This window comes from Equus caballus, chromosome 5, assembly GCF_041296265.1.
Source record: "Equus caballus isolate H_3958 breed thoroughbred chromosome 5, TB-T2T, whole genome shotgun sequence".
In the NCBI taxonomy this organism is placed as follows: Eukaryota; Metazoa; Chordata; class Mammalia; order Perissodactyla; family Equidae; genus Equus; species Equus caballus.
In genome coordinates, this window is record NC_091688.1 from 101,680,548 (window position 1) to 101,693,326 (window position 12,779).

At 41.8% G+C, this 12,779-nt stretch overlaps 1 protein-coding gene and 1 long non-coding RNA gene across 3 annotated transcripts in view; one reads left to right on the forward strand and one right to left on the reverse strand.

Annotated features, from left to right (window-relative positions):
- Nucleotides 1-2,393: 2,393 nt before the first annotated feature.
- UBE2U (ubiquitin conjugating enzyme E2 U) overlaps nucleotides 2,394-12,779 on the reverse strand; it is a 63,081-nt gene continuing 52,695 nt past the window's right edge. Inside the window, exon 10 of one of the 2 annotated variants that reach the window (XM_001499644.7) lies at nucleotides 2,394-10,284. In XM_001499644.7, the coding sequence (XP_001499694.5) occupies nucleotides 10,097-10,284 (188 nt within the window). In that variant the 3' untranslated portion in view covers nucleotides 2,394-10,096. The remainder of the gene's footprint in view (nucleotides 10,285-12,779) is intronic. The other variant, XR_011438907.1, reaches the window with a different exon arrangement.
- LOC138924165 (uncharacterized) lies at nucleotides 7,477-11,851 on the forward strand. Its single transcript, XR_011438908.1, has 3 exons — nucleotides 7,477-8,084; nucleotides 8,694-8,799; nucleotides 9,983-11,851. It is a non-coding gene; the product is annotated as an uncharacterized lncRNA (long non-coding RNA).

Consider the following 12,779-nt stretch of genomic DNA (forward strand, 5'->3'; position numbering starts at 1 on the left):
TTTGGGGAGACAAAGGAAAAAAATAAAATCTTAAAAAAAAAAAAGCCTCAGGAGATGAGGTCGGATGTTGCATTTGTTGAAGCAGAACTCGGCTTGTAAATATAATTATCCTCGGTCATTAGGTGCTCACATTTCATCTGGACTCCAGTCTTATAAGTGAGATGAAGAGTCGGGGAGAGGATTTGGACATTCAGGCCGAGATAAAAAGTGAAAAGGGCCGGGGGTGGTTAGCAGAGAGTGGAAGAGTAGAGAACACTTAAAATTAACCCTCGGATCAATTGCGGGATATTGTTCAGCACTGGAGAGCCAGCGATTCTCCATCTCGAATCGTGAAAACCCCAAAGCAAGTGGGCTTACGCTTCTGCATCTGGGAATCAGAGTAGTCAAAAAGAACCCTCTCCTGGAAGGTGAATATCGAATATTCCTCCTGGAATTGAACATTTAGAGGAGATCTGGAGCTCACTCTCTGGAGAGAGTGGCTTAAATTTAATTCTGGGCTCCGCAAACAAAACGAAAAACCAATTAAATGCTGGGTCTCCTTACACCTTTTGTTAATAAAGAGAGATGCCCAGGGGAGGGTCTCCCGTAGCCCCCTTCCCTGCTCAGCGATACTGGCATTTACTTCTCAGACACATCCGGGGCCTGTAAGTGAGAAGCCAGGAGGCAGGCCCACCAGGTGGAGGACAGGCCCCAGGGCCTTCGGGCTCCCTGCCAGCCCCTAGAGAACTTCCCCCTCCCTCAGCTAGGAGGTGGAGCAGCTTTAGGGGATGCACTGCCTTCTGGAAGTCATTAAACCAAAACCTGAGCTGTCCTGGCTCTCCCCCTGACTTCTCCTCGTTGCCGAGAGGGCGGCCTCTGTGTGGTCCTGCTTGAAGGCAGAGCAGAGGGCTGACTGATTTCTCCAGGTTGGGTCTACGATTTTATCAACGTGCATAATTTGTAAGCTCTGGGTTATTTTCCTCTTAGTAAACCTTTCCTAGTACTGAGTAAACATCTTTCCTCGGAGAGAAAGCAAAATATTCCCACTCTTACGAAATGTCCCTGTGCCGCGAAAGCCTGTGAAAGCCTAAGACCTGGGCCTGGCTCCCAGCGAAGAAGCCCTGCACCTTGGCGGGGGTCCATAGAGGAGCAGCCCACTGGCGCCCTCTGGAGGGAGGAGAGGCTAACCAATAAAGCAAAAGGTAAAAACCAAACTCTAAGGTAATGACAAATCCAAACAGTATAGGAAACTTCTAAAAAATGGCATTTCTGAGGCTAGCCCGTGGCACAGCAGTTAAGTTCGCACATTCCGCTTCTCTGCGGCTTGGGGTTCGCCGGTTCGGATCCCAGGTTCAGACATGGCACCGCTTGGCAAAAGCCATGCTGTGAGAGGCGTCCCACGTATAAAGTAGAGGAAGATGGGCACGGATATCAGCTCAGGGCCAGTTTTCCTCAGCAAAAAGAGGAGGATTGGCAGTAGTTAGCTCAGGACTAATCTTCCTCAAAAAAAAAAAAAAAGGCATTTCCTGCTTCTTTTCTCCTCCCTGCTTCTCTGGATGCACCTGGCCTATCACAGTGGGGCTGGGATTCATGTTCACACAGAATTTCAACTTTAGACCTGACCTCTCTCCAAACAAGGTCCTGGGGCTTCACTACACAGCATGACTCCCTCGCAAACAAACGGCCCCACTTCTTGTGCTGCATTAATCACATTTGAAATAAACCTTGGAATTATATTGCGTCTCAAAGTGTCATCCACTGATGCTTTCCATCAAAATCACCAGGGGAATTCAATAACACTGCAGATTTGTGGGCTTCTGTCTAGGCATTCTGAATATGAATTTCTTTCATGCTTCATTAGAACAATTACTGGAAGGAAGTACAATCTGTTTTTTCTTTTCTCAAACATGTATCTAGCACTTGTTGTGGGCCAGGCCCTGTTCTGAGCACTTTACAAATATTAATGTATTGATGATTAAGTCTTCTCCACAACCGGAGGAACCCAGGTGTCATCATTACCCATCTTTAACTGGTGAGGAAGCCAAGGTGCAGGAACGTTAAGTAACTTGCCCAAGGTCACACAGCCAGTAAGCATATGGTGATCCAGGCCTTCTGGCTCCAGAATCTGAGCTCCTAACTGCGTCCCACATTGCCTCTCTTGGGTTAAATAGTAGGAAATATTCTCAACTGGAAATTTTTTTTAAAAGAAAACACTTCTATTTTGGCCTTCATGTATTTTTAGTATATTTTTTCTGCTTGCATCCAAAAACGGAAAATATGAGTATAAGTATAGCTTGGTAATGAAAACATTCTTCTATGTCAGGGAATGTTCTCGTTGCCTTGAATGTATGAGGAGAAATAGCAAATAGTCATAGTAACGAACACACACAATGAATATTCACTATGTTCTATGCTCTGTTATAAATAATTTATTTAATTTGTTTGACAGTTCTATAGATAGCGACTACTGGAACAGATAGGTTAAAAGTAAAAGAACAGAAACAGTGATACCATGTTAACACTAATCAAGAGAAAACTGGAGTGGCTCTATGATTATCAGTCAAGTAGATTTCAAAGCAAAGAAGGTTATTTCATAATGATAAATGGGCCCATTCCTCAAGAGAACACAGTGGTCCTAACTGATAACAAACCTGATAACAAAGCTTCAAAACACATGAAGCAAAAGCTGATGGGAGAAATAGATTAACCCACAATTACAGTCAGAGAGTTCAAAACATCTCTCTCATAATTGGTAGAACAAGCGGACAGAAAATCAGGGAAAATATGGATAACTTTAACAACACAATCAACCAACTTGACCAAACTGACATTTATAGAACTATTCATTCAATAGTGGCAGAATATACCTGTTTTTCAAATGTACACAGAACATTTGCCAAGATAGATCATACTATGAAACAGTAAACTAGTACTAATAAGTTTAAAGGATTCAAGCCATACACAGCATGTTCTCTTTCCACATGAAATTACAGTAGAAATCAATGGTAGGAAGACATCTGGAAAATCTCCGAATAATTGCAAAGTGAATAAAACACTTTTAAATATTATATGGATCAAGGAAGAATCAAAAAGAAAGCTAGAAGTATTTTTATTTGAATGAAAATGAAAATATAACAGACAAAAATCAGTGGGAAGCAGCCAAAGCAGTATTTAGAGGGGAATGTATAGCACTAAATTCCTATATTAGGAAAGAAAAGAGGTCTCAAAACAATGACCTCAGCTTCCATCTTAACAAATTAAGGGAAAAAAAGAGTCAATTAAACCCAAAGTAAGCAGAAGAGAGGAAATAATAAATATTATAGTGGTAGTCAGTAAAATAGAGAATGTAAATTAAACCATATGCTAGTTTTTTTGAAATCAATAAAATTGATAAACCTCTAGCCAGACTGATCAGGAAAAAAGAGAGAAGATGTAAGTGGTGTAACTACAGAGTTTACATATATTAAAAGAAAAATAAGGGGATATTATGTATTACTTTATGCCAAAAAGTTAGACCACTTAAATGAAATGGACAAATTACTTGAAAGATGTAAACTACCAAAGGTCATTCAAGAAGAAATAGATAACCTAAATAGCCATAAAACCATTCAAAAAATTGAAAGTGTAATTGAATGTCATACCACAAAGAAAACTCCAGGCCCCAAAGGCTACACTGGTGAATTCTACAGAACATATAAGGAAGCAGTAATACCAATTCTACAAAAATTATTCCAGAAAATTAAAAAGAAGGAAATTCTTCCCATTTCCTTCTATGAGGCTAGCATTACTCTGAGACCAAACCTAGATAAAGACATTTGAAGAAAACTATAGCCAATTTCCTTCATGAACATAGATGTAAAACTTTTAAACAAAATATTAACAAATCAAATTAACAACATACAAACCATGACCAAGTTCAGTTTATTCTAAGAATGTGAAGTTGGTTTAATATTAAAAATAAGTAAACCAATGTAATATACTATATTAACAAACAAAAAAGAAAAAGTCATATGCTCATCTCAATAGACACAGAAAAAATCTAACATTTTTTGACACATTTGACAAAATCTAACTTTCATGTCTAACAAAAACTCACAGTAAATTAGGAACAGCAGGAAACTTCCTTAAGTGGATAAAGGGCACCTTTGAAAAAACCTACAGCTAACACTATATTTAATGACCAAAGATTGATTGCTTTCTTCCTTTGTTCAAGAACAAGACAAAAGGGTGTCCACTTATACCAATTCTCAACATTATACTGGGAATTTTAGCCAGTGCACTAAGGCAAGAAGAAGAAGTAAATGCATCAAGATCAAAAAGGAAGAAGTAAAAACTGTTTTAATTTGAAGATGGCATGATTGTCTATGTGGAAAATCTGACAGAATCTACAAAATAGTTGCTAGAAGTAATACAAGATTAGCCATGTTGCAAGATATAAGATAAATATGCAGAAATTAATTGCATTTCTACACACTAGCAAAGAACAATTGGAAATTTAAAAATAACACTATTTACAACAGCACCAAAATTATGAAATACTTAGAGAAGAATCTGACAAAAGATGTACAACACACGGACAAGTGAAAATTACAAAGCATTGCTAAGAGATGTTAAAGAAGACCCAAATAAATGGAGAATTCATGATTCCGAAGACTCAACGTAGTTAAGATGGCAGTTCTCTCCAACGATCCATTGGGATCCATGCAATCCCAATCAAAATCCCCACATGATTTTTTTTTGGTAGGAATTGATGGGCTGATTCTAAAATGCATATAGAATTGTAAAGGACTCAGAACTGTAAAAACTGCTTTGAAAAAGAATAACAAAACTAGAGAGCTAGGATTATCTTTAGACATAATAAAACAATAGCAATCAAGACAATATGCTGTTGGTGTAAAGATACACAGATCAGTGGAACAGAGTAGAGAGTCCAAAAATAAACCCACACATATATAGATATTGATTTTTAACAAAGATACTAAGATAATTCAGTGGAGAAAGGCCGGTCTTTTCAACAAATGGTGCTGGTACAACTGAATATGCATATGGAAAGAGAAAGAAAGAAAGAAAAAAGAGAGAGAGAGAAGAGGGAGGGAGAAAGGAAGGAAGGAAAGGAAGGAAGGAAAGGAAGAAGAGAGAAAGAAGGAAGGAGAGAGAGGGGAGAGAGAGAGAAAGGAAGAGGGATGGAGGGAGGAAGGGAGGAAAGAAGAGGGAAGAAAGAAAGAGAGAAAGAAGGAAGGAGGGAGGGAGGGAGAGAGAGAGAAAGAAAAAAACCAAGCAAACTTGGATCCATTCCTTGCACCACACACAAAAATTAAGTCAACAGAAATCATAGACCTAAATGAAAAACATAAAATTGTACAGTTTCTACAAGAAATAATAAGGGGAAATCTTTGTGACCTTGGATTAGGTGAGAATTTCTTAGATACAACACCAAAAGCACAATCTATAAAAGAAAAAAATTGGCAAGTTGCACTTCATCAAAATTAAAAACTTCTGCCTTTTGAAAGACACTGTCAAGATAAGGAAAAATGCCAGACTAGTCACTAGCTTGCAAATTATGTGTCTGTAAACCATTTATCCGATAAAGGACTTGTATCCAAATACATAAAGAGCTCTCAAAACTTAATAACGGGAAAAAACCCAACTCAGTAAAAAATGGCCAAAAAATGTGAAGAGATACTTTATCAGAGAAGATATAAGGATGGCAAATAAGCACATGAAAGGATGCTCATCATCATAGTCTTTAGGGAAATGCACATTAAAACAACAATGAGATACCACCACACACCTTTTAGAATGACTAATGTTTAAAAGATCAATCCCACCAGACGTTGGCCAGAGTGTACAGGAACTGGAACTTGCATACTCTGCTGGTGGGAATGTACAAGAGCAAAATTTCTCTGGAGAATAGTTTGGCAATTTCTTGAAAACTTAAACATATACCATATGATCCAGCCATTTCAATTCTAGATATTTACCCAAGAGAAAATAAAGCGTATGTCCATTCAAAGATGTATACACAGATGTTCATATCAGCTATATTAATCTTCCATTGCTGCATGACAAATTTAGCAGCTTAGAACAACAAACATTTACTATCTGGTAGTTTCCACGGGTCAAGTCCAGGCACAGCCCAACTGGGTGCTCAGGTCTCACAGCGCTGTGATCAAGGAGTGGGCCGGGCTGCATTCCTTTCTGGAGCTCAGGCCTTTTCCAAGCTCGCAGGGCTGTCGTCGGATTCACAGTCTTGTTGTTGTAGGGCTGAGGGCCCTAGGTTCTTGCTGGCTGTGCCCCAAGGGCTACACTCAGCTCCTAGAGGCTGCGGGCGGTTCCTGGCCATGTGGGTCTTCTCCCGACAAGCAGCTTACTTCCTCAACACCAGCAGGACAATATTAGATTAAAGTCACAGAATGACTGGAGGAAGTATCCATCATCTTTGTCCTGTTCTATGGGCTCAAAGTAAGTCACAAGTTCCACACACACTCAAGGCAGGGGATTACGCAAGACCTCGATTCATTGTCTGTCACCTCAGGGTGGATCTGCTGCAGCAGCTTTTATATTTGTAAAACTCTTGAGTTGGAAACAACTCAAATGCCCTGAGCAGGTGATGGATAAACAAACTGTGATCTATCCACACCGTGGAATGCTGCTCGGCAACGAAGATAAACAAACGATATATACAAAACGTGAGTAATCTCAAAGTAATTATGCTGAGAGAAGCTGGACAAAAACAATTATTTACAGTACGATTCCACTTATGTAAAACTGTAGAAAATGTGCACAATCTGTAGTCAGAAAGCAGATCAGTGATTGCCTGGGAACGAGGAACGATGGCAGGAAGTGCGTGGGCGTAAGAATGGTGTTACAGAGAGGCACGAGGAAACTTGGGGGTGACAGATGTGTTCACAATCTTGACAGTAGTGATGATTACATGGCTGTATCAGATACCAAAACTTATCAAACTGTATGCTTTAATTAGTTCAATTTATTATATGTCAATCATACTTCACTAAGCTGTTAAGAAAACTCAGCATCTTCTTCCAGAATCATCTCTCTCAAGGTATTCCTGGCTTGTTAATAGCAGCTTTCCTTTTTGCTACTTTTAAATTCACCAATTTGCTAAATTTTCCAAGTTTATTTTTTAACAGCAGATTCTAAGTCAGAGAAACAGGAGCTTTTGTTTGAGGTGGAGGAATTGTGGAGGCTGTTGTCATGTGGGTCCTATATTATGAAATCTCTCTAAGATGGAGTCCACCTGGCTGGCTTACATTTCGAAGGTTTAGTGGGAGAGTCAGATGGGCAGACGACAATTTCAATGTAATACAACTGCAGCCACGTGCACACACTGCGTGGGGTGAGGGGAGACTTGGCCCAGCCTGGCGTGGGTGAGTGGCGTGCAGAGACCGTGGAATGACGCCTGCAGGGAGTTTTAGGTAATGAGTAGGAGTTTGCCAAGCGAAGAAGGGAAAAGGCGTTCCCAGTAGAGAAAGCGGCATCAGCAAAGGCTGGGAAGCAGAGGAGAGCAAGTTACACGTGGGGACGCACGAGGGGTTTGTTAGCATTAGGTACAAGGTGGGGAGTTGTGGTGGGTGGAGAGGGTACATAGGGGCTGACTTGGAGGGCATTATCATTTGGACTTTACCTATTGGGCAGAGATTCTCTGAAGAATTTTGGGAAGCTGAATTTGTCATTGAAAAAAGTATAATCCCTTGGGGCCGGTGGCACAGTGGGTGGGTTTGCGTGCTCTGCTTCGGCCACCCGGGGTTTGCCAGTTGGAATCCCGGGTGTGGACCTACACACACCTTATCAAGCCATGCTGTGGATGGCGTCCCACACATAAAATGGAGGAAGATGGGCATAGATGTTAGTTCAGGCCCTAACTTCCTCAGCAAAAAGAGGAGGATTGGCAGCAGATGTCAGCTCAGGGCTAATCTTCCTTAAAAAAAAAAATATAATCCCATCTATTAATTAAAAGTGCTTCATAATATAAAGTCATGGCAAGGAGAGGACTGAGAAGATGGATTTAAGACATCTAAAAGACAATGCTGCAAGTTCTGGTGATCAACTGGCCGTAAGTGGATGAGAGAAGTCTACAGTGATCCGTAAGTTTTTATCTTTGGATTGTTCCATTGACTGAAAAAAGGAGCATAAGAGGCAGGAGGAGGTCTGGTGGAGGTGGGAAGAAGAGAAGGAAACGAGTTTAAGTCAAGCATGTCGAGTTTCAGATGCATGGGGGATGTTGAAGTGAAGACGCCTTTTAAGGCAGGTAGAAAAAAGGTCAGAGAATAAGAACATGTGGGGGCAGGGAAACTCTGATAGTGGCAAGATTGTCCAAGGAAAATGTGTAGAGAAGAGCACTGGGCCAGAACCCAGAAGAACCTTTCCCCAAAGGCCCAGGGCAGAAGGGGAATCCCTCCTGAAGATCCAGAATGAAGGGTCAGAGACAGCGAAGGGAATGAAATAAACCGTCTTGTCCTACTGACCAAGGTCTCTAGTCAAAGGCTGTTCTCTCCTCCTCTCACACTCAGGTCTTCTGTTGCAGGAAAAGAAAGCAACACATGCAACTTCTTTGTTCTGAAAGAGATTAGATTGAACAGCAAGGATAATAGACAATGTGGCAGCTCTCGTCAAGGAAATATTTTTGGTTAACTGTCATGGTCCTTTTGGGTTTAATTTCTTGGTGAAGCTGTTTATCTGCTGACAATCCACAGGTTTATTCTTCTAGAAAACCACCAGAGAGGAGTCAGAGGCCTGGTCTCTGTTGGCATGACCATCAGCAAAATGCATCTTTGTGCTACATTCTGTAGTTTCACTGAGGTATGGGATGCACCATTCACAATGGCTCTTTTCATTGGGTGTAGAAAGAACTCTAATTGTTATCAAGTTGGGTGGGGATCGTGAAGTCCACTCTTGGCTGTATTTTGGCATCGACAAAAGGAGGGGGAAGTCTGGCATAGCTGCCAGAATGTTGTAGTTCTGGTTGTTGGGCTTTATTGTCTGAACCACCACAGGCCCACTGGGAAACACCTAGGCAGCCAGGAAGTGCCCAGACACCGTGCCCAGATCTGAACCGGCAGATCCCTGGCTGTTGAAGCATTAACAACTCGGCCACAGGGTTGGCCCCGAGATATAGATATATTTATGGCGTTTGGGGGAGAGCTGTGTGTGTAGGTGAGAAAGCCTCAAAATAAGTCTCCCCGAAGGCAAGGCGATGAACATTTAAAAATAAGAGAGCGAGAGAGAAGTGATCAACACTGACATCGAATATAGTCTAGAGGCCCAATAAGGTGAGGCATCTGCTGAATTTTGGCAATATGGAAGTCTCTGGAGATCCCAGTGAACTTTAATCAAGTAGCATAAGATTTTATTGTGCAGTGAGTACAAATGTGAAGTGAATTAAAGAAAGAGAGAGCAAATGACAGAGTACTATTAATAAATCTGACGGAGAAAATATGAATGAGACAGTGTTGAGAGAAGTAGAAATGCAGGGTCAATGGTGGAGACACATTTTAGAACAGGAGAGAGCCGAGCCTATTTGCAGGTTGAGGCAACACAGAAAAAGAAAGGGAGGAAATAAAGATAGGAAAATATGAGGGGATGGTTGGTCAAGGCCGAAGAGAAAGCAGAGCAGGTATGTATTCTGGGAGAAAAGAGAAGAGAAATGTTGGCGGACACGACATCTCGTCTCTTGAATATGGAGGAAACAGACACTGTGCCAGGCAGATGGAGGGCAATGTCTGGATCCCTCCTCTGGGATTAAGGTGCAGCCTCTGAAGCTCCTGAGCGCTCCCCTCCCAGCTCAGCCTCTCCGACGCACGTCCCTCCCACAGAACTATGCGTCCAGCACCCTAAAATCTTTGTGGGAATAATACCATTGATTGAGACACCACATGAACACCATGACTTGGCCAACTTAGGTTCAAACAAGGAAGTAGGGCTCAAAAAATTCAAAGCAGCATAGTCATTGATTTGTGCTTAAACTTCTAATTTGTATTTGCAGTGAGAGGATGAGACCAACCTGAAAACAACGGAATCCACGTTCTGGGAGCCTTCCAAAGTTGCGCCATGAAGCTGAGCTGTGGTGGAGGCTGTTTATTTTCTAAGTCCTGGAGCATTAGGCTGAATCTTCTAGAGCGTTTGCATCAAGAGTGCTGGTCCAGGCCACCAGATCTTCCACCTCGTCTTCCCATGACTCATTTGTGTTATTGGCATCCAGTAAAGCTTCATTCTTCCACCCCTCCTCCGTCTCATCACTCTTTGTGAGAGAATCTGTTTCAGTTTGTGAATCAGGAAGAAATTGAACTGTAATGGGAAATATGAAAAACAGAAATTTAATAGACATGGCAGGAAATACACAAGGGCAGGTGTTATTACTCTTATTTTACAGATGAGGAAATGGAGACGGAGTGACCTGGGTAACCTGTCCAAGGATATCCAGCTAACAAGAGTTGATCCTAGGTCCTCGGATCCAGAATGCCGGTGTCAGCGCACGGAGAGTGCGGCACAGCCTGTGAGTCAGGCTGAGGCCAGGGTAGGAAAGCCTTGTGTGGCATGTGGAGGAATCTCATCTTTCTTGTATGGGTCTTGTAAATAGGGCAATAAGTGGATTACATTTTTAAAGAAGAATATAGATACAGCATCTATATTTCTCAATACTTCTGCTGAGTGTGCGGACTTGCTTTTTAGAGATGCATCCTAATCGGTGCTATTTCTGTTCTGCTCCCTTTACAGCCCCGCTGCATTCCCCTCCCTTCTGCGTAGTTGCCACCTGACTCATTGCCTAGTTGGGTTCCAGGGCAAATTCTATTGGTCTTATACGTTTATTTCCGCAATTCCATACCAAATGAACCTTGTAATATTCATTGTCTTCTGGCTGTGCTATAGATAAGGGTGAAGAGTGAATTGTTCTCTTGGTCTCTTCAGTTTATAGACAGATTTGTAGAGAAATTTGAGTTTAGACAGCTGCCATTATCCTATGAAAACCCTGAGGTCTGTGATGACTGAGTTTTAATTTTTATATTTTAATATTAATCTCTAGCTTTCATTAATTTAAAACTAAATTCTGTCATTCCCTTAAGAAAACTTTCCACTTTATTTTCTATGAACACATCATTGATGGACTAACTCCAGTTCTTTCTAGCCATGTTTAGGCCTTTCTGAATTCACGTGCTCTTGGTTACAAGAAATACAGAGCCCAATTCAAACCAGTTTAAACACCAGGGAAATGTCTTATCTCACAGAAGAGGAAAGTCAGAGGTAGGGCAGGAGTGAATGATACAGCGACTCAACAGTGTTCTTAGGACGAGTTCTGGTCGCTGCTTTGCTGTCTTTGGTGCTGTTTTCATCTTCAGAGTCACAGCAAGAGAGCTGTGGTCATTCTAGTGCTCACATCAGACATGGCGACATCCAGAGGAAAAAAGGGGTCTTCTCTCTGGCGTCTCATTTTTAAGAGTAGGGAACCACGCCCTGAAGCCCTCTGTCTGCTTCCTCTCAGGTGGGATTGTGTCACTCCCTGCTCTTAAACTAGTCTGGGCAAGGGAACCAGGGTCCCACGGTTGGCTGACACCAGTTGGTGGGGTGGAATGGACGTTGGGAGTCAATCAACTTGACCATATGCCCTTTTAGTTCCTGCTCTATTAAAAAAAACTCCCAGGAAGCATAAAAAACATCCTGGTTAGATTAGCAGAGTATAATGCAAAACAAATATAGAAATGTTTCCTTATGACATAGAAAAAATAAATATTATTTTGAACTTCTTTCCTTCAGAAAATCTTAAGTCTTATAAATCCCCTCTGAGAAATCTTGGATTTCCCGATTGGAATCAATAATAATCACTTTGTTACTACATTAAATAAGTTATGAAAACAAATTCTAATTGCCTTATCGTTTGTATGCCTTTCTCGGGATGGATCCTGGAAACTCTGCTTCTTATTTTTTTAGTCATAATACAATTTAGTTAGTGAGGATATTAAGATTTCTTCTGATTGGTGGGCTCTCATTATTGCCAAGTGGTTTATTTCCATTCGTTCTCTATCAGTCTGAGTTGAGTCAGGAAAACAGAGCCGCTACAAGTAAATCAAGAATGAGGGGTCTACTGTAGGAAATAGGGACCACACAGATGTGGGAAGGTCTGGAAGCTACAGCTGGAGAACTGCAGAAAGAGTCACCAGCTGCTTTAGCCTGATGCACTGACGTGAGTGGGAAAACCAGGAGTTCATGGGGAAGGACAAGGAGCTGCCCCGAAAGTGGGACAAACACTCTGAGTCCATGGGGATCACTGTGAGGCCACCATGTCTGCAAAGGGAGAGTTTGTGGAGAGTTGCATGAAAGTGGTGTGTCTCAGGAAGCTGCCAGGCCCGATACACACAACTTCTCAAGAATAATGGCATCTTCTTCCCTCCCACCTCCTAATCTCAGGAGAATTTTTCTCGTTGGCAAATATGAAACACTAACCCTCCCTGCGAGAGAGGAGCACAGAGTTCATTCCTTTTCTAACCGAGTCATTTTTCCCTTTGATGTCCCAAATAAGATCACTATTGCTACATGATGAACAACCACCAAGTCTTGGGGACATTCAACCATAAGCATTTGTTTGGGTCACACATCTGCAGGTCAGCTGGGGGTTGGCTCATTTGGCTGGAGATGGCTGGGGAGCTTAACGGCGGAAGCTCAGCGCTGTGCCTCTCATCTTCCTCTGTGGCCAGAGGACAGTGCAGGCATGTTCTTATGATGGCAGAATTGAGAAAGAGCAAGCCAAATTGCACAACCTCTTCCCAAACCCTGGGCATATCACACCC